This window comes from Panulirus ornatus, chromosome 10 (assembly GCF_036320965.1).
Source record: "Panulirus ornatus isolate Po-2019 chromosome 10, ASM3632096v1, whole genome shotgun sequence".
In the NCBI taxonomy this organism is placed as follows: domain Eukaryota; kingdom Metazoa; phylum Arthropoda; class Malacostraca; order Decapoda; family Palinuridae; genus Panulirus; species Panulirus ornatus.
This window is the reverse complement of record NC_092233.1, coordinates 48,352,687-48,378,375: the sequence shown is the minus strand read 5'-3', so window position 1 is coordinate 48,378,375 and position 25,689 is coordinate 48,352,687. Positions and strand designations below refer to the sequence as shown.

At 39.6% G+C, this 25,689-nt stretch overlaps 1 protein-coding gene across 7 annotated transcripts in view; it reads left to right on the top strand.

Annotated features, from left to right (window-relative positions):
* Positions 1–25,689, top strand: part of LOC139750936 (uncharacterized) — a 244,969-nt gene that overhangs the window by 171,774 nt on the left and 47,506 nt on the right. For 5 of the 7 annotated variants that reach the window (XM_071665854.1, XM_071665848.1, XM_071665853.1 and 2 more), the window contains one exon: positions 3,264–3,401. In XM_071665854.1, coding sequence (XP_071521955.1) covers positions 3,264–3,401 — 138 coding nt within the window. The remainder of the gene's footprint in view (positions 1–3,263; positions 3,402–25,689) is intronic. The other 2 variants (XM_071665850.1, XM_071665849.1) reach the window with 2 other exon arrangements.

Genomic DNA, 25,689 nt, shown 5'->3' with positions numbered 1-25,689 from the left:
CTGATCACTATCTTTTGGAGGTGAAGGTGAAGATTTGTAGAGGGTTTCAAAAAAGAATGTTGGGGAGAAGGGAGTGGTGAGAGTAAGTGAACTTGGAAAGGAGACTTTTATGAGAAAGTATGATTAGAGATTGAGTGTAGAATGGCAAAAGGTGAGAGTAAATGACATGTGGGGAGTGGGTGTGGAATTGGATGTATTTAGGGAAGCAGTGATGGCATGTGCAATAGATGCATTTTACATGAGAAAGGTAGGCAGATTAGAAAGGGTAGGGAGTGGTGGGATGAAGAAGTGAAGTTGTTAGTGAAAGAAAAAAAGAGAGGTGTTTGGACAGCACCTACAGTAAAAGAATGCAAATGACTGGGAGAAGTATAAAAGAAAGCAGAGGAGGTCAAGAGGAAGGTGCATGGGTTGAAGAAGAGGGCAAATGAGAGTTGGGGTGAGAGAGTATCATTAAACTTTAGAAAGAATAAAAAAAATTCTTAGGAGGTAAATAACATGTGAAAGATGAGAGAACAAATGGGAACATCAATGAAGGGGGCATGGGGGAAAGTAATAACAGTTAGTGATGAAGTAAGAAGGAGATGGAGTGAGTATTTTGAAGATTTGTTGAGTGTGTTAGATGATAGAGTGGCAGATGTAGGGTGTTTTGGTAAGGGTGGTGTGCAAAATGATAGGGTCAGGAAGAATGATTTGGTTAAGAGAGAAGAGGTAGTGAAAGTTTTGCGGAAGATGAAATCCAGCAAGGTGGCAGGTTTGGATGGTATTGCAGCAGAATTTATTAAAAAAGGGGGTGACTGTGAAGTTGATGAGGATATTCAGTGTATGTATGGATCATGGTGAAGTGCCTGAGGATTGGCAGAATGCATGCATAGTGCCATTGTAGAAAGGCAAAGGGGATAAATATGAATGCTAAAACTGCATAGGCCTAAGTTTGTTGAGTATTCCTGGAAAATTGTCTGGGAAAGTTAACATTGAGAGGGTGAAGGCATGTACAGAGCTTCAGGGTAGGATCAGTGTGGTTTCAGAAGTGGTAGAGGATGTGTGGATCAGGTGTTTATTTTGAAGAATGTGTGTAAGAAATACTGAGAAAAACAGATGGATTTGTACATAGCATTTATAGACCTGGAGAAGGGATATGGGAGGGTTGATAGAGATGCTTTGTGGAAGGTCTTAATAGTATATGGTGTGAGAGATGAGCTGCTAGAAGCAGTGAAAAGTTTTTACCAAAGATGTAAGGTATGTGTACGAGTAGGAAGAGAGGTGAGTGTTTGGTTCCCAGTGAAGGTCGGTCAGTGGCAGGGGTGTATGATGTCCCCATGGTTGTTTAAATTGTTTATTGATTGGATAGTTAATGAGGTAAATGCAAGAGTTTTTTTTAGAGAGGTGTGAGTATGCAGTCTGTTGGGGATGAGAGGGCCTGGGAAGTGAGTCAGTTGTTGTTTGTCTATGATGCATCTATGGAGGATGATTGGCATGAGAAACTGCAGAAGTTGGTTACTGAGTTTGGAAAAGTGTGTAAAAGGAGAAAGTTGAGAGTAAATCGGAATGAGAGCAAGGTTATTAGGTTCGGTAGGGTTGAGGGATAAGTTAATTGGGATGTAAGTTTGAATGGAGAAAAATTAAAGGAAGTGAAGTGTTTTAGATATTTGGGAATGGCCTTAGCAGCGAATGTAACACATGAAAACAGAAATGAGTTACAGGGTTAGGGAGGGGGCAAAGGTTTTGGGAGTGATGATTAATGTGTGAAAAGGAGAGAATGTTATCTCAGAGGGCAAAAATGGGTATGTTTGAAGGAATAGTAGTTCCAACAATATCATATGGTTGAGAGGCATGGGCTATAGATTGGGTTGTACAGAGGAGGGTGGATGTGTTGGAAATGAAATGTTTAAGGACAGTATGTGGTGTGAGGTTGTTTGATTAAGTAATGAAAGGATAAGAGAGACGTGTGGAAATAGAAAAAGTGTGGTAGAGAGAGCAGAAGAGGGTGTTAAAATTATTTGGACATATTGAGAGAATGAGTTGGGAAAGATTGACAAATAGGATGTATATGTCAGAGGTGGAGAGAACAAGAAGCAGGTGACCAAAATTGGAGGTGGAAGGATGGAGTGAAAAAGATTTTGAGCAGTTGGGACCTGAACATACAGGAGGGTGAGAGCCGTGCAAGGAATAGAGTGAATTGGAACTGTGTGGTATACCAGGGTGGACATGCTGTCAGTGGGCTGAACTAGGGCATGTGAAACATCTGGGGTAAACCATGGAAAGGTCTGTGGGGCCTGGACATGGATAGGGGGCTGTGGTTTCGGTGCATTACACATGACAGTTAGGGACTGAGTGTGAACAAATGTGGCCTTTTTTGTCTGTTTACTTGGTGCAACTTCGATGCTGTTTCCTGTGGGGCGGGACTTTGCTAGGGATGGATGAAGGCAAGCAAGTACATGTGTATATATTTATATGTCTTTGTATATATATATATATATATATATATATATATATATATATATATTCTTTCTTTCTTTCAAACTATTCGCCATTTCCCGCATTAGCGAGGTAGCGTTAAGAACAGAGGACTGGGCCTTTGAGGGAATACCCTCACCTGGCCCAATTCTCCGTTCCCTCTTTTGAAAAAAAAAAAAAAAAAAAAAAAACGAGAGGGGAGGATTTCCAGACACCCGCTCCCTCCCCCTTTTAGTCGCCTTCTACGACACGCAGGGAATACGTGGGAAGTATTCTTAATCCCCTATCCCCAGGGATAATATATATATATATATATATATATATATATATATATATATATATATATATATATATATATATATATATATGTATGTATATGTGTATATATTGACATGTATATGTGCATGTATGGATGTTTATGTATATATATGTGTATATGAGTGGCTGGGCCATTCTTTGTCTGTATCCTGGCACTACCTTGCTGATGCTGGAAGCATCGATCAAGTATAATGAATAATAAGTATGTATTTATATATTGTTAATGGAATGACTTTAATTAGGGCCTCAGCGGCCTGTTCCATCTCGGCTAACATTAAGGTATAAACTCACTAGCTTAATTTTTGCACTGAATCCACTTTAATTGATTTTGACTACTAGGAGCCATATAACCTTATGAAGGGAAAATTGGTGATGTGAGTAAAACTTAATGGTATGCAATTAAAACCACAAGAGAGTGGATTTACCTTTATATAATTTCATGTGAAACATATATGATTTTTATAACTTTCTTATTTTTTCTTTCTTAACAGCAGACTTACCAGTTGTGTACGATCAGAATAACCCATCCACAAATGTACAGACTGTGTCCAAGATCATAGAGCGTGATGAGTACAAAATACGAAAGAAACCTAAAGGACGAGCAAAATTCATTGGGCAGAGCAAGGCAAGTTTTTATATTTAAATGCACCATCTAGTAATTTTGATTGATTGGACCCATTTTTTCTTAGATTGGATGTGTTCGTAAATATTCCATGCAAATCAGACTTTGTATGATTTTGAATTCAGGGTGTGTTCCTATTAGCTTTTTATGAGTTTCTGTTTACTGCTGTAAGCTTTTATGAAAGGCACCTGTGGTCTTCCCTGTTGTACATGGACTTTCATGGTGTAATGGTTATCATTCCTGACCATGATGTATTCATAGGCCACAGAGGGTCAAGTGCATAGGTTTGAGTCCTGGTTGTGACAGTCATTCCAATGTCAACCCAGCTGTTTATCCACCTTTAGGAGTTAGTCAACAGTATGAATATGTATATGTGTGTACATGTATGTGTATGTATATCTTTGCATATGTTGATATGTATATGTATGCATATGTGCGTGTATGGGCGTTTATATATATATTTTTTTTTTTTTTTTTTTTTTTTTATACTTTGTCGCTGTCTCCCGCGTTTGCGAGGTAGCGCATCAGTTTATATATATATATATACACATATTAGTGGATGGGCCATTCTTCGTCTGTTTCCTGGCACTACCTTTGACACATATATACTCTTTGTCAATCTTTCCTCACTCATTCTCTCCATATGCCCAAACCATTTCAACATATTATCTTCTACCCTCTCAACCACACTCTTTTTATTACCACTCATCTCTCTTACCCTTTCATTACTTAATCAAACCACCTCACACAACATATTGTCTTCAAACATTTAATTTCCAACACATCCACCTTCCTCCATACAATCCTATCTGTAGCCCATGCCTCGCAACCATGATATTGTTGGAACTACTATACCTTCATGTATACCCATTTTTGCTCTCCGAGATAACATTCTCTCCTTCCACACATTCTTCATCACTCCCAGACCTTTGCTCCCTCCTCCACCCTGACTCACTCCTGCTTCCATGGTTCCAACCGCTGCTAAGTCCACTCCCAGATATTTAAAACACTTCACTTCCTCCAATTTTTCTCCATTCGAACTTACATCCCAATTAACTTGTCCCTCAACCCTACTGAACCTAATAACCTTGCTCTCATTCTCATTTGCTGTCAACTTTCTCCTTTCACTCCATTTCCAAACTCAGTCACCACCCTCTGCAGTTTCTCCTCCGAATCAGCCACCAAAACTGTATCATCAGTGAACAGCAACTGACTCACTTCCCAGGCCCTTTCATCCACAACAGACTGCATACCCGCCCTTATCTCCAAAAATCTCCCTGACCACCCCGTCCATGAACATGTTAAACGACCATGGGGACATCACACACCCCTGCTGCAAACCAACATTCACTGGGATCCAGTCACTCTCCTGCTTGTACACATGCCTTACATCCTTGATAAAAATGTTTTCACTGCTTCTGGCAACTTACCTCCCACACCATATACTCTTAAAACCTTTGACAAAGCATCTCTATCAACCCTATCATATGCCCTCTCCAGATCCATAAATGCTGCATAGAAATCCATTTGTTTTTCTAAGTATTTCTCACTTACATTCTTCAAAGCAAACAATTGACCCACACATCCTCTACCACTTCTGAAACAACACTGCTCTCCCCCAACCTGATGCTCTGTACATGCCTTCACCCTTTCAGTCAATACCCTCCCATCTAATTTCCTAGGAATACTCAACAAACTTATGCCTCTTTAGTTTGAACACTCGCCTTTATCCCCTTTGTCTTTGTACAATGGCACTATGCAAGCATTCTGCTAATCCTCAGGCACTTCACCATGATCCATACATACATTGAATATCCTTACTGACCAATCAGTGCCATCCAAACCTGCTGCCTTGCCGGCTTTCATCATCTGCAAAGCTTTTACTGCTTCCTTTCTTTACCAAACCATTCTCCCTGACTCTCTCACTTTGCTTACCACCCCAACCAAAACACCCTATATCTGGCACTCTGTCATCAAACACATTCAACAAACCCTCCAAATACTCACTCCATCTCCTCACTTCCTCACTGCCTGTTATTACTTCCCCACGTGCTCCCTTGACCAGTGTTCCTATTAGTTATCATCATATGCACGTTATTTACATCTTTCCAGAACATTTTTTTATTCTTTCTAAAATTTAATGATAGTCTCTTACCCCAACTCTCATTTGCCCTCTTTTTCAACCCTTGCACCTTTCTCTTGACCTCCTGCCACTTTCTTATTTACATCTTTCAGTCATCTGCACTATTTCCCTGCAAGTATTGTCTCAACACTTCTGTTTTCTCTCTCACTAACAGCCTTACTACTTCATCCCATCACTCACCATCCTCTCTAATCTGCCCACCTCCCACCTTTCTCATGCTTCATGCATCTTTTGCACAAGCCATCACTGCTTCCCTAAATAGATCCCATTCCTCACCCACTTCCCTAAACTCATTTGCTCTCTCCTTTTGCCATTCTGCACTCAATCTCTCCTGGTACTTCCTCACACAAGTCTTTTCAAGCTCACTTATTCTCACCACTGTCTTCTCCCCTACATTCTCTCTTTTCTGAAATTTATATACAAGGTGGGGAGGGACTCCATCCCCCTGCTGTCACTCCCTTTAGTTGCCTACTATGACATGAGGGGAATACTTGGGAAGTATTCTTTCTCCCCTATCCCAAGTGGGCTTGAATGGAGCAAAACTGGAGAAAGTGAAGTGTTTTAGATATCTAGGAGTGGACTTGGCAGTGGATGGAACTTTGGAATCATTGAAGAAATGTGGAAGGCAAGAACATTATCGTGAAGAGCAAAAATGGATATGTTTAAAGGAATAGTGGTTCCAATAATGTTATATGGTTGTGAGGCGTGGGCTATAGATAGGGTTGTGCGGAGGAGGGTGGATGTGTTGGAAATGAAATGTGTGAGGACAATATGTGGTGTGAGATGGTTTGATTGAGTAAGTAATGAAAGGGTAAGAGAGATGTGTGGTAATAAAGAGTGTGTGCTTGAGAGAGCAGAACAGGGTGTGCTGAAGTGGTTTGGATACATGAAAAGAATGAGTGTGGAAAGATTGACAAAGAGGATAGGGGAAAGGAGAAGCGGGAGACCAGATTGGAGTGGAAGGATGGAGTGAAAAAGATTTTGAGCATTTGGGGCATGAACATACAGGAAGGTGAAAGGCGTGCAAAGAATAGAGTGAATAGGAATGATGTGGTATACCGGATCGACATTCTGTCAATGGATTGAAATGGCATGTGAAGCATCTGGGGTAGCCATAAACCATGGAAAGGTCTGTGGGGCCTGGATGTGGAAAGGAAGCTGTGGTTTTGGTGCATTACACATGACAGCCAGAGACTGAGCGTGAATGAAAGTGGCCTTTTTTGTATTTTCCTGGCACTACCTCACTTGAGAGTGGGGGATGCTATTTCATGTGTGGTGGGGTGGCGATGGGAATGGATGAAGGCAGCAAGTATGAATATGTATATGTGTATATATTGGAAAGGATCACAATTTTGTGCATGATCAAGTATATTCCTATGAGTCCATGGGGAAAATGAAACACGATACGTTCCCAAGTGCACTTTCGTGTAATAATCACATCATCAGGGGAGACACAAGAGAGAAATATAATAGTCAGTTGAATTACAACAAAGAGACATAGCTAGGACACCATTTGGTAAACATGCGATTGTCCAAGATAGACAGAGAGCGTATCATGAACTTATTATGTGGACAAGAAGGTGAATTGTTTACAAATTTTATCAACAATAAAGTTATCCAATTTGTATAGACCATCACTAATATTAAGATTATAATTCTTTGTGTGTGTTTAATAACAGGATTCAGTGATATTTCTGATGGTACTGGAGTTAAGAGTTAATAACTAAGATAGCATTACTCCAGTCAATACAATGATCATATTTTTTTAACGTGGTTAAACAATGCATTTGATTCTTGTCCCGTTCGTATACTATATTTATGTTGCTTAAGTCTAACAGAAAGATCCTTACCAGTCTACCCAACATAAAACTTATCACAATTTCCACATGGCACTTTATAGATGCACCCAGGAGAATTTTCTGGTGAGTTCCTGATTAAGATATTCTTTATTGTATTATTGTTGCTTAAGGCAACATTTACATTAAAGGATTTAAGCAGCATGGGAAGTTAAGTAAAATTATTATTAAAAGGGAGAACTAAAAGATTCTTGGTGTCAGTGGGAAGTTTGGGTTCAACTCTATAAAATGATTTCTTTGCTAACTTAAAGGATTTAACAATGGAAGATCTAGGGTACTTTAACTTAGATCCAATAGAATATATCTTTCAAACTCATCATCAATATGCTCTGGACTGCCTTAAGGAACATAGATTGAAATGATGATAATTTAACTCTGTTTTGTTGAAATGAGTAATAATGGATATATGAGCATACTTTGATAGGTTTTCTGTATATGCTAAACTTAAACTTGTTTCCTTGCCATGGATCATGCAATCTAAAAATGGTAGCATACCATTATTTTCATTTTCTACTGTAAATTTGATGGAAGGTACTAAATTGTTAAGTAAGGGGAGAATTTTTATAAATTTTCATTTGTTGGCCAAACACAAAGAACATTATCTACATACCTAAACCAAATTGCATTAGAAGGTAAGATATCCTTTAGTAATTTTGTTTCAATAAATTCCATATAAAGATTTCTTCATACAGGTGAAAGAGGGTTACCCATTGCCATACCAAATTTTTGAGCAGAATGATCTCCATTGAATGGAAATACACAGTCTTTTATACACAGTTTTATCAGTTCAATGAAAACAGACTTTGAAACAGGTAAATGAATATCATCCAAAACATCAAATAAATATTCTAAAAGGTCATCAACTGGAACTTTTGTGAAAAGTGAGGAAACATCAAAGCTAACAAGTTTGAAATCAAATTTAACATTGATATTGTTAAGCTTGTTAACTAAATATACATTGTTCATGATATTAGAATTTGATATCTTACCCACTAAAGGGCTTTATGAAGAAACTAACCATTTCAACAATTTATATGTGATGGGACCTACTGAACTCACTATAGGTCTTGCTGGAAAATTTTGTTTGTGTTTTGATAAGTCCATACATATATGGCAATGAAGGGTTCAAATTTGACAAACTTTTGATAAGAGAACCATTACCTTTCAACGACAACAATTCTTTATTGAAATGGGAATTAACTGCTTCTAGGGGATTCTTACTGAGTTGAAGAGTATGTTGTGTCATCATTTAAAAGATCATTCATTTTAGATGAATAATTACTAATTACTTTTGTCCATAATCACAACAGTGCTAGCCTTATCTGCTTTAGTAATATATATATCATTGTTCTTTTTTAAGGTGTTAATAGTTCTTATAAATCTTTTAGGGCAATTAGGTTCCACTGGTTTTGACAAACTGACATACACTAAACCCTTACAGATATTAATTTCATCATTAGTTAAATTACTGTATTTCTCTAAATTGCAAAAAGACTTTGTGACATCAACACAGTTGGCTTCCCTGTTAGAGCACACAAAACTTAATCATAGCCTAAAGCACACAAGGAATCCTTATATAGTTGTTTATTGGACAGGTTTATCACAAAAGAAGGGTTCGTGTTATTAGTCCAGTCGCTGTTGCATTCATTTCTTAATCTGTTATAGCAATAGTCCAACATCCAGTTCTTCCAATATGTCGGTATAGCCATTTGAAAGGCACATTTCTTCTCTCTTTTAATATGAAAAGTCTCCTCCATTTCAATCTTTAATTCAATATATTTCTTTAAAATGATGTTTTGGAATTCGTCAAATGGTCGACCAGAGAGCTGTAACAAACGCTGGGTTAGGACAGATCTTGGCATCACTTGTTCATCAAGGCATTTCCTAAGGAATCCAAATCGTAACTTCAGTTGGTGGGCCGTGATTAACGATTTGGAGAAAGCAATAACAAAATGAGAAAGTCCAGGACAGCTTGTAGAGAAGTAATAGAAGAGCCGTGTGGAATCCATGCTGGAAAGGACCACAGTTTTGCGCATGATCAAGTATATTCCTATGAGTCCACAGGGAAAATGAAACATGATAAGTTCTCAAGTGCACTTTCGTGTAATAATCACATCATCAGGGGAGACACGAGAGAAATATAAGTCAGTTGAATTACAACGAAGAGATGTAGCTTGGACACCATTTGATAAACGTGATTGTCCAAGACAGGCAACGAGTGTATCATAAACTTATTATGTGGACAAGAAGGTGAATTGTTTACAAATTTTATCAACAATAAAGTTACAATTTGTATAGAACATCATCAATATTAAGATGATAATTATTTGTGTATTTAATGATAGAGGATTCAGTGATATTTCTCGTGGTACTGGAGATAGAGTTAATAACAAAGATGGCATTACTCCATTTAATACAATTATCATATTTTGTAACGTGATTAAACAAGGTTTGGTTCTTGTATTGCTCTTATACTATATTTATGTTGCTTAAGTCTAACAGAAAGATCCTTACCAGTCTGCCCAACATAAAACTTATCACATTTTCTACATGACACTTTATAGATGCACCCAGGAGAATTTTCTGGTAAGTTCCTGATTAAGATATTCTTTATAGTATTGTTGTTGCTTAAGGCAGCATTTACATTAAAGGATTAAAACAACATGAGAAGTAAAGTAAAATTATGATTAAAAGGGAGAACTGAAAGATTCTTGGTGTCATTGGGAAGTTTGGGCTCAACTCTATAGAATGATTTCTTTTCTGACTTAAGGTATTTATCAATGAAAGATCTAGGGTACTTTAACTTAGATCTAATAGAATATATCTTCTCAAACTCATCATCAGTATACTCTGGACTGCAAATACGTAATGCCCTAAAGAACATAGATTGAAATGATGATAATCTAACTGTCATGTTGAGGTGAGTAAGATCATTTAAATGTCGTGTTGAGATGAGTAAGATTATTTAACTCTGTCATGTTGAGATGAGTAAGACCTATAGTGAGTTCAGTAGGTTCCATCACATATGAATTGTCAAAATAGTTTGTTTCTTTATTAAACCCTTTTGTGGGTAAGATATCAAATTCTAATATTATGAACAAAGTAGTTTTAGTTTAATTTCCAACCTCTTAGCTTTGATGTTTCCTCACTTTTTACAAAAGTTCCAGTTGATGACCTTTCAGAATATTTATTTGATGTTTTGGATGATATTCATTTACCTGTTTCAAAGTCTGTTTTCGTTGAACTAATAGAATTGTGTATAACAGAAAGATCCTTACCAGTCTGCCTAACATAAAATGTATCACAATCTTCACATGGCACTTTATAGATCCACCCAGGAGAATTTTCTGGTGAGTTCCTGATTAAGATATTCTTTACAGTATTATTGTTGCTTAAGGCAACATTTACATTAAAGGATTTAAGCAACATTGGAAATAAAGTAAAATTATTATTAAAAGGGAGAACTAAAAGATTCTTGGTGTCAATGGGAGGTTTGAGCTCAACCCTATAAAATGATTTCTTTGCTAACTTAAGGTATTTATCAATGAAAGATCTGGGGTACTTTAACTTAGACCCAATAGAATATATCTTCTCAAACTCATCATAAATATACTCTGGACTGTGAATACATAGTGCCCTAAGGAACATAGATTGAAATGATGATAATCTAACTCTTGTCATGTTGAGATGAGTAATAATGGATAAATGAGCATACATTGGTAGGTTTTCTGTATGTTCTAAACTGAAACATGTTTCCTTGCCTGTGCATCATGCAATCTAAAAATGGTAGCATACCATTATTTTCAATTTCTACTGTAAATTTGATGGAAGGTACTAAATTGTTAAGTAAGGGGAGAAATATTTGTAATTTTTCATTTGTTGGCCAAACACAAAAGAACATCATCTACATACCTGAACCAAATTGCATTAGAAGGTAAGATATCGTTTAGTAATTTTGTTTCAAAAAATTCCATATAAAGATCACTTAGTACAGGTGAAAGAGGGTTACCCATTGCCATACCAAATTTTTGAGCATAATGATCTCCATATTATGCTCAAAAATTTGGTATGGCAATGGGTAACCCTATTTCACCTGTACGAAGTAAACTTTATATGGAATTTTTTGAAACAAGATTACTAACAGGATATCTTACCTTCTAATGCAATTTGGTTCAGGTATGTAGATGATGTTCTTTGTGTTTGGCCAACAAATGAAAAATTACAAATATTTCTCTCCTTAACAATTTAGTACCTTCCATCAAATTTACTGTAGAAAATGAAAATAATGGTATGCTACTATTTTTAGATTGCATGATCCACAGGCAAGGAAACAAGTTTCAGTTTAGCATATATAGAAAACCTACCAATGAATGGTCATGTTTCCATTATTACTCATCTCAGCATGACAAGAGTTAGATTATCATCATTTCAATCTATGTTCCTTAGGGCATTACATATTTTAAGTCCAGAGTATATTGATGATGGGTTTGAGACAATATATTCTATTGGATCTAAGCTAAAGTACCCTAGATCTTTCATTGATAAATCCCTTAAGTTAGCAAAGAAATCTTTTTATAGAGTTGAGCCCAAACCTCCCATTGACACCAAGAATCTTTTAGTTCTCCCTTTTAATAATAATTTTACTTTATTTCCCATGTTGCTTAAATCCTTTAATGTAAATGTTGCCTTAAGCAACAATAATGCCATAAAGAATATCTTAATCAGGAACTCACCAGAAAATTCTTCTGGGTGCATCTATAAAGTGCCATGTAAAAATTGTGATAAATTCTCTATGTTATTCAGACTGGTAAGGATCTTTCTGTTAGACTTGAGCAACATAAATATTGTACAAGAACGAGACAAGAATCAAATGCCTTGTTTAATCACGAAAAAACTATGATGATTGTATTGACTGGAGTAATGCCATCTAAGTTATTAACTCTAACTCTAGTCCCACGAGAAATATCATTGAATCCTCTGTTAGTAAATACACAAAGAATTATAATCTTAATATTAGTAATGGTCTATACATATTGGATAACTTTGTTGTTGATAAAATTTGCAAATAATTCACCTTCTTGTCCACATGATAAGTTTATGATACGCTCGTTGTCTGTCTTGGACAATCGCATGTTTACCAAATGGCGTCCTAGCTACGTCTCTTTGTTGTAATTCAACTGACTGTTATATTTCTCTCTTGTGTCTCCCTTGATGATGTGATTATTACTCGAAAGTGCACTTGGGAACATATCGTGTTTCATTTTCCCCGTGGACTCATAGGAATATGTATATATGTATATGCCTGTGTATGTATGTGTAGGTATACGTTGAAATGTATATGTATGTATATATGAGTTTGTATGGGCATTTATGTATATTCATGTGTATGTAGGTGAGTTGAGCCATTCTTTCATCTGTTTCCTTGCGCTCCCTTGCTGGTGTGGGAGATGGCAGTTAAGTATAATAGAAATGATAGATTAAGAAATTTATATATATTTATTTACTATACTTTGTCACCGTCTCCCGCATCAGCGAGAGACCCACCCACAGACACATGTATATACATACACATCCACACATGCACATATACATACCTATACATTTCAACATATACATATATGTCCATACACAGACTTATATACACATGCACACAAATCATACTTGCTGCCTCCACTCATTCCTGTCGCCACCCCGTCACACATGAAATGACAACTCCCTCCCCCCGCGTGCATACAAGGTAGTGCTGGGAAAAGACAACAAAGGCCATATTCGTTCACACTCAGTCTCTAGCTGTCATGTATAATTCACCAAAAACACAGCTTCCTTTCCACATCCAGGCCCCACAAAACTTTCCATGGTTTACCCCAGATGCTTCACATGACCTGGTTCAATTCTTTGACAGCACGTAGACCCCGGGATACCACATCGTTTCAATTCACTCTATTCCTTGCACACCTTTCACCCTCCTGCATGTTCAGGCCCCAATCACTCACAATCTTTTTCACTCCATCTTTCCACCTCCAATTTGGTCTCCCGTGTCTCCTCATTCCCTCCAACTATGACACATATATCCTCTTGGTCAATCTTTCCTCACTCATTCTCTCCATGTGACCAAACCATTTCAAAACACCCTCTTCTGCTCTCTCAACCACACTTCTTATTACCACACATCTCTCTTACTCTTTCATTACTTACTCGATCAAACCACCTCACACCACATAATGTCCTCAAACATCTCATTTCCAACACATCCACCCTCCTCTTAACAACTCTATCTATAGCCCACGCCTCGCAACTGTATAGCATTGTTGGACCCACTATTCCTTCAAATATACCCATTTTTGCTTTCCAAGATAACGTTCTCGACTTCCACACATTTCTCAATGCTCCTAGAACTTTCGCCCCTTCCCCCACCCTATGATATTCTTGTGCTTCCATGGTTCCATCCGCTGCCGAATCCACTCCCAGATATGTAAAACACTTCTCTTCCTCCATATTTTCTCCATTCAAACTTACCTTCCAATTGACTTGTCCCTCAACCCTACTGTACCTAATATCCTTGCTCTTATTCACATTTACTCTCAGCTTTCTTCTTTCACACACTTTACCAAACTCAGTCACCAGCTTCTGTAGTTTCTCACCTGAATTAGCCACCAGCGCTGAATCATCAGCTTTCCTCTTTCCTCTTTCACACGCTTTACCAAACTCAGTCACCAGCTTCTGCAGTTTCTCACCCGAATCAGCCACCAGCGCTGTATCATCAGGGAACAAAAACTGACTCACTTCCCAAGCTCTCTCATCCACAACAGACTGCATACTTGCCCCTCTCACCAAAACTCTTGCATTCACCTCCCTAACAACCCCATTCATAAACAAATTTAACAACCATGGAGACATCACACACCCCTGCCGCAAACCTACGTTCACTGAGAACCAATCACTTTGCTCTTTCCCACTCTCACACTTGCCTTACATCCTTGATAAAAACTTTTCACTGTTTCACTGCTTCTAGCAACTTTCCTCCCACAATATATATTCTTAATACCTTCCACAGAGCATCTATATTAACTCTATCATATGACTTTTTCTGATCCATGAATACTACAAACAAAACCATTTGCTTTTTCTAAGTATTTCTCATATACATTCTTCAAAGCAAACACCTGATCCACATATCCTCTACCTCTTCTGAAACCACACTGCTCTTCCCCAATCTGATGCTCTGTACATACCTTCACCCTCTCAATCAATTCCTTCCCATATAATTTCCCAGGAATACTCAACAAACTTATACCTCTGTAATTTGAGCACTCACCTTTATCCCCTTTGCCTTTGTACAATGGCACTGTGCATGCATTCCACCAATCCTCAGGCACCACACCATGAGTCATTTATGTATTTATTTATTTTATTATACTTTGTTGCTGTCTCTTGCATTAGCGAGGTAGCGCAAGGAAACAGACGAAAGAATGGCCTAACCCACCCACATACACATGTATATACATACATGTCCACACATGCACATATACATACCTATACATCTCAATGTATACATATTTATACACACACAGACATATACATATATACACATGTACATAACTTATCCTGTCTGCCCTTATTCATTCCCGTCGCCACGCCGCCACACATGAAATGACAACCCCCACCCCCTGCATGTGCACGAGGTAATGCTAGGGAGACAACAAAGGCCACATTTGTTCACACTCAGTCTCTAGCTGTCAAGTATAATGCACTGAAACCACAGCTCCCTTTCCACATCCAGGCCCCACACAACTTTCCATGGTTTACCCCAGACGCTTCACATGCCCTGGTTCAATCCATTGACAGCACGTCAACCCCGGTATACCATATAGTTCCAATTCACTCTATTCCTTGCACGCCTTTCACCCTCCTGCATGGTCGGGCCCCAATCACTCAAAATCTTTTTCACTCCATCTTTCCATCTCGAGTTAGGTCTCCCACTTCTCCTCGTTCCCTCCACCTCTATTACATATATCCTCTTGGTCAATCTTTCCTCACTCATTCTCTCCATGTTACCAAACCATTTCAAAACACCCTCTTCTGCTCTCTCAACCACAATCTTTTTATTACCACACATCTCTCTTACCCTTTCATTACTTACTCGATCAAACCACCTCACACCACATATTGTCCTCAAACATCTCATTTCCAGCACAGCCACCCTCCTCCGCACATTTCTATTTATAGCCCATACCTTGCAACCATATAACATTATTGGACCCACTATTCCTTCAAATATACCCATTTTTGCTTTCCAAGATAACATTCTTGACTTCCATACATTTTTCAACGCTGCCAGAACTTTCGCCCCCTCCCCCACCCTATGATTTACTTCTCCTTTCATGGTTCCATCCGTTGCCAAATCCACTACCGGATATCTAAAACACTTCACTTGCTCCAGTTTTTCTCCATTCAAACTTACCTCCCAATTTACTTGTCCCTCAACCCTACTGTACCTGATAACCTTGCTTGTATTCACATTTACTCTCAGCTTTCTTCTTTCACACACTTTACCAAACTCAGTCACCAGCTTCTGCAGTTTCTCTCCCAAATCATCCACCAGCGCTGTGTCATCAGCAAACAACAACTGACTCACTTCCCAAGCTCTCTCATCCACAACAGACTTCATACTTGCCCCTCTTTCCAAAACTCTTGCATTCACCTCCCTAACAATCCTATCCATAAACAAATTAAATAAGCTTCGAGACATCACATATCCTTGCCTCAAAATAAGATTCACTGAGAACCAGTCACTTTCCTCTCTTCCTACATGTACACATGCCTTACATCCTCGATAAAAACTGTTCACTGCCTCTAACTACTTGCCTCCCACACCATATATACTTAATACCTTCCACAGAGTATCTCTATCAACTCGATCATGTGTCTTCTTCAGATCCATAAATGCTACATACAAATCCATTTGCTTTTCTAAGTATTTCTCACATACATTCTTCAAAGCAAACACATGGTTCACACATCCTCTACCACTTCTGAAACCACACTGCACTTCTCCAATCTGATGCTCTGTACATGCCTTCACCCTCTCAATCAATAGCCTCCCATATAATTTCCCAGGAATACTCAATAAACTTATATCTCTGTAATTTGAGCACTCACTCTTATCCCCTTTGCCTTTGTACAATGGCACTATGCAAGCATTCCGCCAATCCTCAGGCACCTCATCATGAGTTATACATACAATAAATAACCTTACTAACCAGTTAACAATACAGTCACCCCCTTTTTTTAATAAATTCCACTGCAGCACCATCGAAACCCGCTGCCTTGCCGGCTTTCATCATCCGCAAAGCTTTTACTACTCTTCTCTATTAACCAAATCATTCTCCCTAACCCTCTCACTTTGCACACCACCTCGATGAAAACACCCTATATCTGCAACTCTGTCATCTGACATATTCAACAAACCTTGAAAATACTCACTCCATCTCCTCACATCACCACTACTTGTTATCACCTCCCCATTAGCCCCCTTCACTGATGTTCCCATTTGTTCCCTTGTCTTACACACTTTACTTACCTCCTTCCAAAACATGTTTTTATTCTCCCTAAAATTTAATGATACACTCTCACCCCAACTGTCATTTGCCCTCTTTTTCACCTCTTGCACCTTTCTCTTGACCTCCTGCCTCTTTCATTTATACATCTCCCAATCATTTGCATTCTTTCCCTGCAAAAATTGTCCAAATGCCTCTCTCTTCTCTTTCCCTAATAATCTTACATTTTCATCCCACCACTCACTACCCTTTCTAATCTGCCCACCTCCCACGCTTCTCATGCCACAAGCATCTTTTGCACAAGCCATCACTGCTTCCCTAAATACATCCCATTCCTCCCTCACAGCCCTTACCTCCTTTGTTCTCACCTTTTGCTATTCTGTACTTAGTCTCTCCTGGTACTTCCTCACACAAGTCTCCTTCCCAAGCTCAATTGCTCTCACCACTCTCTTCACCCCAACATTCTCTCTTTTCTGAAAACCTCTTCTAATCTTCTCCTTCGCCTCCACAAGATAATGATGAGATATCCCTCCAGTTGCACCTCTCAGCACATTAACATCCAGAAGTCTCTCTTTCACGCACCTATCAATTAACACTTAATCCAATAATGCTCTCTGGCCATCTCTCCTACTTACATATGTGTACTTATGTTTTTTTTTTTTGTTTTTTTTTCCCACTGTCTCCCGCGTTTGCGAGGTAGCGCAAGGAAACAGACGAAAGAAATGGCCCAACCCACCCCCATACACATGTATATACATACGTCCACACATGCAAATATACATACCTACACAGCTTTCCATGGTTTGCCCCAGATGCTTCACATGCCCTGTTTTAATCCACTGACAGCACGTCATCCCCGGTATACCACATCGATCCAATTCACTCTATTCCTTGCCCTCTTTTCACCCTCCTGCATGTTCAGGCCCCGATCACACAAAATCTTTTTCACTTCATCTTTCCACCTCCAGTTTGGTCTCCCACTTCTCCTCGTTCCCTCCCCCTCCGACACATATATCCTCTTGGTCAATGTTTCCTCACTCATCTCTCTTTTTAAACCATGTATTCTAAATCACCAGTCCTTTTTTCAGCACATAAATCTACAAGCTCTTCACCATTACCATTTACAACACTGAACACCCCATGTACACCAATTATTCCCTCAACTGCCACATTACTCACCTTTGCATTCAAATCACCCATCACTATAACCCAGTCTCGTGCATCAAAACTCCTAACACACTCACTCAGCTGCTCCCAAAACACTTGCCTCTCATGATCTTTCCTCTGATGCTGAGGTGCATATGCACCAATAATCACCCATTTTTCTACATCCACTTTCAATTTTACCCATATCAAACAAGAGTTTACTTTCTTACGCTCTATCAAATACTCCCACCACTCCTGTTTGAGGAGTAGTGGTACTCCTTCCCTTGCTCTTATCCTCTCACTAACCCCTGATTTTACTCCCAAGACATTCCCAAACCACTTTTCCCCTTTACCCTTGAACTTCATTTCACTCAGATCCAAAACATCAAGGTTCCTTTCCTCAAACATGATACCTATCTCTCCTTTTCTCTCATTTTGGTTACATTCACACACATTTAGACACCCCAATCTGAGCCTTCGAGGAAGATGCGCACTCCCAGTGTGACTGCTTCTCTTTACCTATGTATGAAATTAAGATAAGGGAGGGATAGGGGAGAACGAATACTTCCCATGCATTTCTCACCTGTCTTAGAAGGCGACTAAAGGGGATGGAAGCGGGGGGCCAGAAACCCTCCCCTCCTTGTATTTTAACTTTCTAAAACATCTTTTTATTCTCCCTAAAATTTAATGATACTCTTTCACCCCAACTCTCATTTGCCCTCTTTTTCACCTCTTGCACCTTTTTCTTGACCTCTTGCCTCTTTCTTTTATACATCTCCCAATCATTTGCACTATTTCCCTGCAAAACTCATCCAAAAGCCTCTCTCTCTTCTGTTTCACTAATAATCTTACTTTTTCATCCCACCACTTACTACCCTTTCTAATCTGCCCACCTCCCACGCTTCTCATGCCACAAGCATCTTTTGCGCAAGCCATCACTGCTTCCCTAAGTATATCTAATTCTTCCTCCATTCCCGTTACGTCCTTTGCTCTCATCTTTCCCATTCTGCACTCAGTCTCTCCTGGTATTTCCTTACACAAGTCTCCTTCCCAAGCTCACTTGCTCTCACCACTCTCTTCACCCCAACATTCTCTTTACAAATCTTCACCTTCGCCGTCACAAGATAATGATCAGACATCCCTCCAGTTGCACCTTTCAGCACATTAACATCCACAAGTCTCTCTTTCATGTGCCTGTCAATTAACACATAATCCAGTAACACTCTCTGGCCATCTCTCCTACTTACTTACATATACTTATGTATATCTGTCTTTTTAAACTAGGTATTTCCAATCACCAGTCCTTTTTCAGCACACAAATCTATAAGTTCTTCACCATTTCCATTTACAACGCTGAACACCTCATGTGCACCAATTATTCCCTTAACTGCCACATTACTCACCTTCGCATTTAAATCACCCATCACTATAACCCTTTCTCGTGCATTAAAACTACTAACACACTCACTCAGCTGCTCCCAAAGCACTTGCCTCTCATGATCTTTCTTCTCATGCCTATATGCATATGGACCAATAATCACCTATCTCTCTCCATCCACTCTCAGTTTTACCCATATAAATCTAGAGTTTACTTTCTTACACTCTATCACATACACCCACAACTCCTGTTTCAAGAGTAGTGTTACTCCTTCCTTTGCTCTTGTCCTCTGACCAACCCCTGACTTTACTCCCAAAACATTCCCAAACCACTCTTCCCCTTTACCTTTGTGCTTCGTTACGCTCAGAGCCAAAACATCCAGGTTCCTTTCCTCCAACATACAACCTGTCTCTCCTTTTTTCTTGTCTTGTTTACTTCCACACACATTTAGACACCCCAATCTGAGCCTTTGAGGAGGATGAGCACTCCTTGCATGACTCCTTCTTCTGTTTCCCCTTTTAGAAAGTTTGAATACAAGGAGGGGAGGATTTCTAGGCCCCCGCTACCGTCCTCTTTAGTCCCCTTCTACGACACATGAGGAATGCGTGGGAAGTATTCTTTCTCCCCTGTCCCTATTTTCTATTATTATACTTTGTTGCTGTCTTCCGCATTTGCGAGGTAGTGCAAGGGAACAGACGAAAGAATGGCCCAACCCACCCACATACACATGTATATTCATACATGTCCACATACATACATATGCATACCAATACATTTCAAAATATACATATATGTACATATACACACATGTACATAATTCATACTTGCTGCCTTTACTCATTTTCGTCGCCACCCCACCACTGTCATGTATAATGCACCGAAACTACATCTCCCTTTCCACATCCAGGCCCCACAAAACTTTACATGGTTTAGCCCAGAGGCTTCACATGATCCTGGTATACCACATTGTTCCAATTCACTCAATTCCTTGCATGCCTTTCACCCTTCTGCATGTTCAGGCCCCGATCGCTCAAAAATTTTTTCATTCCATCCTTCCACCTCCAATATGGTCTCCCACTTCTCGTTCCTTCCACCTCTGAGACATATATTCTCTTTGTCAATCTTTTCTCACTCATTCTCTCCATGTGACCAGACTATTTTAAAAATAATACACCTTCTTCTGCTCTCTGAACCACACTCTTTTTTTACCACACATCTCTCTTACCCTATCATTACCTACTCGATCAAACCCCCTCACACCATATATTGTCCTCAAACATCTCATTTCCAACACATCAACCCTCCTCCACACAACCCTATCTATAGCCCATGCCTCGCAACCATATTACATTGTTGGAACCACTATTCCTTCAAACATACCCATTTTTGCTTTCCAAGATAATGTTCTCGCCTTCCACACATTCTTCAACGCTCCCAGAACCTTTACCCCCTCCCCACCGTGTGACTCACTTCCACTTCCATGGTTCCATCCGCCACCAAATCCATTCCCAGATATCTAAAACTTCACTTCCTTCAGTTTTTCTACATTCAAACTTACCTCCCAATTGACTTGTCCCTCAACCCTACTGTACCTAATAACTTTGCTCTTATTCACATTTACTCTCAGCTTTCTTCTTTCACACACTTTACCAAACTCAGTCACCAGCTTCTGCAGTTTCTCACATGAATCAGCCACCAGTGCTGTATCATCAGTGAACAACAACTGACCACTTCCCAAGCTCTCTCATCCACAACTGACTGCATACCTGCCCCTCTTTCCAAAACTCTTGCATTCACCTCCCTAACGTCATCCATAAACAAATTAACAACCATGGAGACATCACACACCCCTGGCGCAAACCAACATTCACTGGGAACCAATCACTTTTCTCTCTTCCTACTCATACACATACCTTACATCCTCGATGAAAACTTTTCACTGTTTCTAGCAACTTACCTCCCACACCATATACTCTTAATACCTTCCACAGAGCATCTCTATCAACTCTATCATATTCCTTTTCCAGATCCATAAATGCTACATACAAATCCATTTGTTTTTCTAAGTATTCCTCACATACACTCTTCAAAGCAAACACCTAATCCACACATCCTTTGAAACCACACTGCTCTTCCCCAGTCTGATGCTCTGTACATGCCTTTACCGTCTCGATCAATACCCTCCCATATAATTTCCTAGGAATACTCAACAAACATACCTCTGTAATGTGAACACTCGACTTTATCCCCTTTGCCTTTGTATAATGGCACTATGCACGCATTCCACCACTCATCAGGCACTTCACGATGAGCCATACATACATTGAATATCCCCACCAACCAGTCAGCAACACAGTCACCCCCTTTTTTTAATAAATTCCACTCCATTACCATCCAAACCTGCTGCCTTGCTGGCTTTCATCTTCTGCAAAGCTTTCACTACCTCTTCTCTGTTTACCAAACCAGTCTCCCTGACCCTCTCACTTCGCACACCACCTCGACCAAAATGCCCTATATCTGCCACTCTATCATCTAACATATTCAACAAACCTTCAAAATACTCACTCCATCTCCTTCTCACATTACCACTACTTGTTATTACCTCCCCATTAGCCCCCTTCACTGATGTTCCCATTTGTTCTCTTGTCTTACGCACTTTATTTACCTCCTTCCTTTTTATTCTCCCTAAAATTTATTGATACTCTTTCACCCCAACTCTCATCTGTCCTCTTTTTCACCTCTTGCACCTTTCTCTTGACCTCTTGCCTCTTTCTTTTATACATTAATTTGCCCTATTTCCCTGCAAAACTCAGTCCAAATGCCTCTCTTTCTCTTCTCTTTCACTAATAATCTTACTTCATCCCACCACTCACTACCCTTTCTAATCTACCCACCTCCCACGCTTCTCATGCTGCAAGCATCTTTTGCGCAAGCCGTCACTGCTTCCCTTAATACATCCCATTCCTCTCCCACTCCCCTTACGTCCTTTGCTCTCACCTTTTTCCATTCTGCACTCAGTCTGTCTCTTGGTATTTCCTCACACAAGTCTCCTTCCCAAGCTCACTTACTCTCACCACTCTCTTTACCCCAACATTCTCTCTTCTTTTCTGAAAACCTCTACAAATCTTCATCTTCGCCTCCACAAGATAATGATCATATATCCCTCTAGGTGCACCTCTCAGCACATTAACATCCAAAAGTCTCTTTTTCTTGCACGTTTCAATTAACACATAATCCAATAACACTTTTCATCATATTCTCATGAAATACAGTTGCTCTATGTTGTTATAGTAATTTTTTTTTTTTTTTTTTTTTTTTTTTTTTTGCCGCTGTCTCCCGCGTTTGCAAGGTAGCGCAAGGAAACAGACAAAAGAAATGACCCAACCCACCCCCATACACATGTATATACATACACGTCCACGCACGCAAATATACATACCTACACAGCTTTCCATGGTTTACCCCAGACGCTTCACATGCCCTGATTCAATCCACTGACAGCACGTCAACCCCGGTATACCACATCGCTCCAATTCACTCTATTCCTTGCCCTCCTTTCACCCTCCCGCATGTTCAGGCCCCGACCACACAAAATCTTTTTCACTCCATCTTTCCACCTCCAATTTGGTCTTCCTCTTCTCCTCGTTCCCTCCACCTCCGACACATATATCCTCTTGGTCAATCTTTCCTCACTCATTCTCTCCATGTGCCCAAACCATTTCAAAACACCCTCTTCTGCTCTCTCAACCACGCTCTTTTTATTTCCACACATCTCTCTTACCCTTACGTTACTTACTCGATCAAACCACCTCACACCACACATTGTCCTCAAACATCTCATTTCCAGCACATCCATCCTCCTGCGCACCACTCTATCCATAGCCCACGCCTCGCAACCATACAACATTGTTGGAACCACTATTCCTTCAAACATACCCATCTTTGCTCTCCGAGATAATGTTCTCGACTTCCACACATTCTTCAAGGCTCCCAGAATTTTCGCCCTCTCCCCCACCCCATGATCCACCTCCGCTTCCATGGTTCCATCTGCTGCCAGATCCACTCCCAGATATCTAAAACACTTCACCCCCTCCAGCTTCTCTCCATTCAAACTTACCTCCCAGTTGACTTGACCCTCAACCCTACTGTACCTAATAACCTTGCTCTTATTCACATTTACTCTCAACTTTCTTCTTTCACACACTTTACCAAACTCAGTCACCAGCTTCTGCAGTTTCTCACTCAAGTCAGCCACCAGCACTGTATCATCTGCGAACAACAACTGACTCACTTCCCAAGCTCTCTCATCCCCAACAGACTTCATACTTGCCCCTCTTTCCAAAACTCTTGCATTCACCTCCCTAGTTATGTAGGTATTATTATATTTATGCTCAGGCTCGGATACATATATATGGCATTAGTGGGATGGCCTTGATTAGGGCCTCGGCAGCCCATGGCATCTTGGCTAGCTTAGAAAAAAAGTCATGCACATAGCATAGAAGTAATCATTCATTAATTAATGAGACTGGTGAATAATTATGTTCATTGGTTGAAGATAAAAAAAATATTATATTCTTTTTTCATACTTGTTTGCTGTTTCTTGCATTAATGATGCAGTGCCATTCTCTAGCTGTCATATGTAATGCACAGAAAATGCAGCTTCTTTTCCACAACCAGTTGCCAGAGACCTTTCCATGATTTTTCCCTGGCTATATTTCGGAAGATACTTCCACCTTCCTACCTGCAAGGAAAACTTGTCGCCACATTGCCGAACAACTTATAAGCAATAAACTCTCCACTTGCAATAGGTCTAGCATACCAAATGATGAACTGCAGGATGATCATAGCATCATCCTGGTCAGGGACTCTGTAGTCAGACATCAGGACCAGGTATAGGTGCTAGAATAGAACATGTCCTCAGTAAGTTTGATAACATATTATCAAACAATCCCAAGGATGTAATTTTTGTTATTCATGTAGGGACAAACAATGCAGTTAATTGAAGATAAGAAAAATACAGTGAACTTATTAGCAAATTCAAAGAAAGTTGTAGGAAGCTTATGATATTGGGATTGCTGCCAGTGTATGACTTCAATTCCTGTACCCTCAGTAGAATGCTGGGGATAGATAGAAGAATCAAAGTTCTATGTAGGGAGGAGGATAGTATGTTTAGTATTGACCTGCTTGACCATTTTAGTCATGGTAAATCTGTATGCTAGGGGTGGTCTTCACTTAGTAAATGGAATGGGGAAAGCCTGCCTTGGCAGGGTGTTAGATGAGAACATTTGGCCATTTTTGTCAATTCTCTACTCAGAAGAGCAAATCACATTTGAGCTAATGAAGGAATAGGGGAGGGTGGAGAGGTATCTGAGGGAGGTGGGTCGGTGCTGGGGAATCTGAGTGTGGAAGGAATCTGAGGAATAAGGCGTCTATTTTGACCACTATAAGGGTAGCGGTAGAGGATGGATGGGACCTTAGCTGTATTGATCCATGGGGATTCGTGGAAACCTCACAGGTAGAGGAATTAGCAAAGAAAGGTCAAGTAGGGTCAGTGTGGGACAACTCAGGCATTATAAGCAGCTGGTTAGCACAGGTACGAGTCAACTCAGGTAATTTTTAGATGAAGGCTGGTAGGCTCCAGTGCGGGGAGAGTCAGAGTAAGGTAGTGAACCCAAAACAGATGGAGAACCGTCTCTCCCCTGCTGCTGTACACACAGACGTTAACAATTATATTACAAATATGCATACAGACAGTAGAAAAAAGGCAAATTCAGTCCAGAAATCAAATCCAAGGAAAATAAGTTTAATTTACGCAAATGCCTGGAGCATCATTATGAAATGCATTGAACTTCTATGCAGTTATGAAAAATCAAACATTACTGCAATCTAAGAAGCATGGTTAAACTCTGAGAATAAGCATTTAAGTACCATATTAGCAATATCCAGATACAAACTATGAAAGATCACTTGTACACGGAGTTTTGATCTAAGTTGATAACAGTCCTAAGTGCTTTTAAGATAAGCAGAGACACACTCTTATGGCTCTCTTTATATTGACATTACCAACAAGTTCAAAAGAAAACTACATCTCAGTGTTAGTTACAGACCTCCTAAGCAAAGAGGAGACAGTGATAAGATCCTATACAATGAAATCACAACATAGTAAACAGTAAAGTGGTTATGATAGGAATTCCAACAGTCCAAACACAAATTGG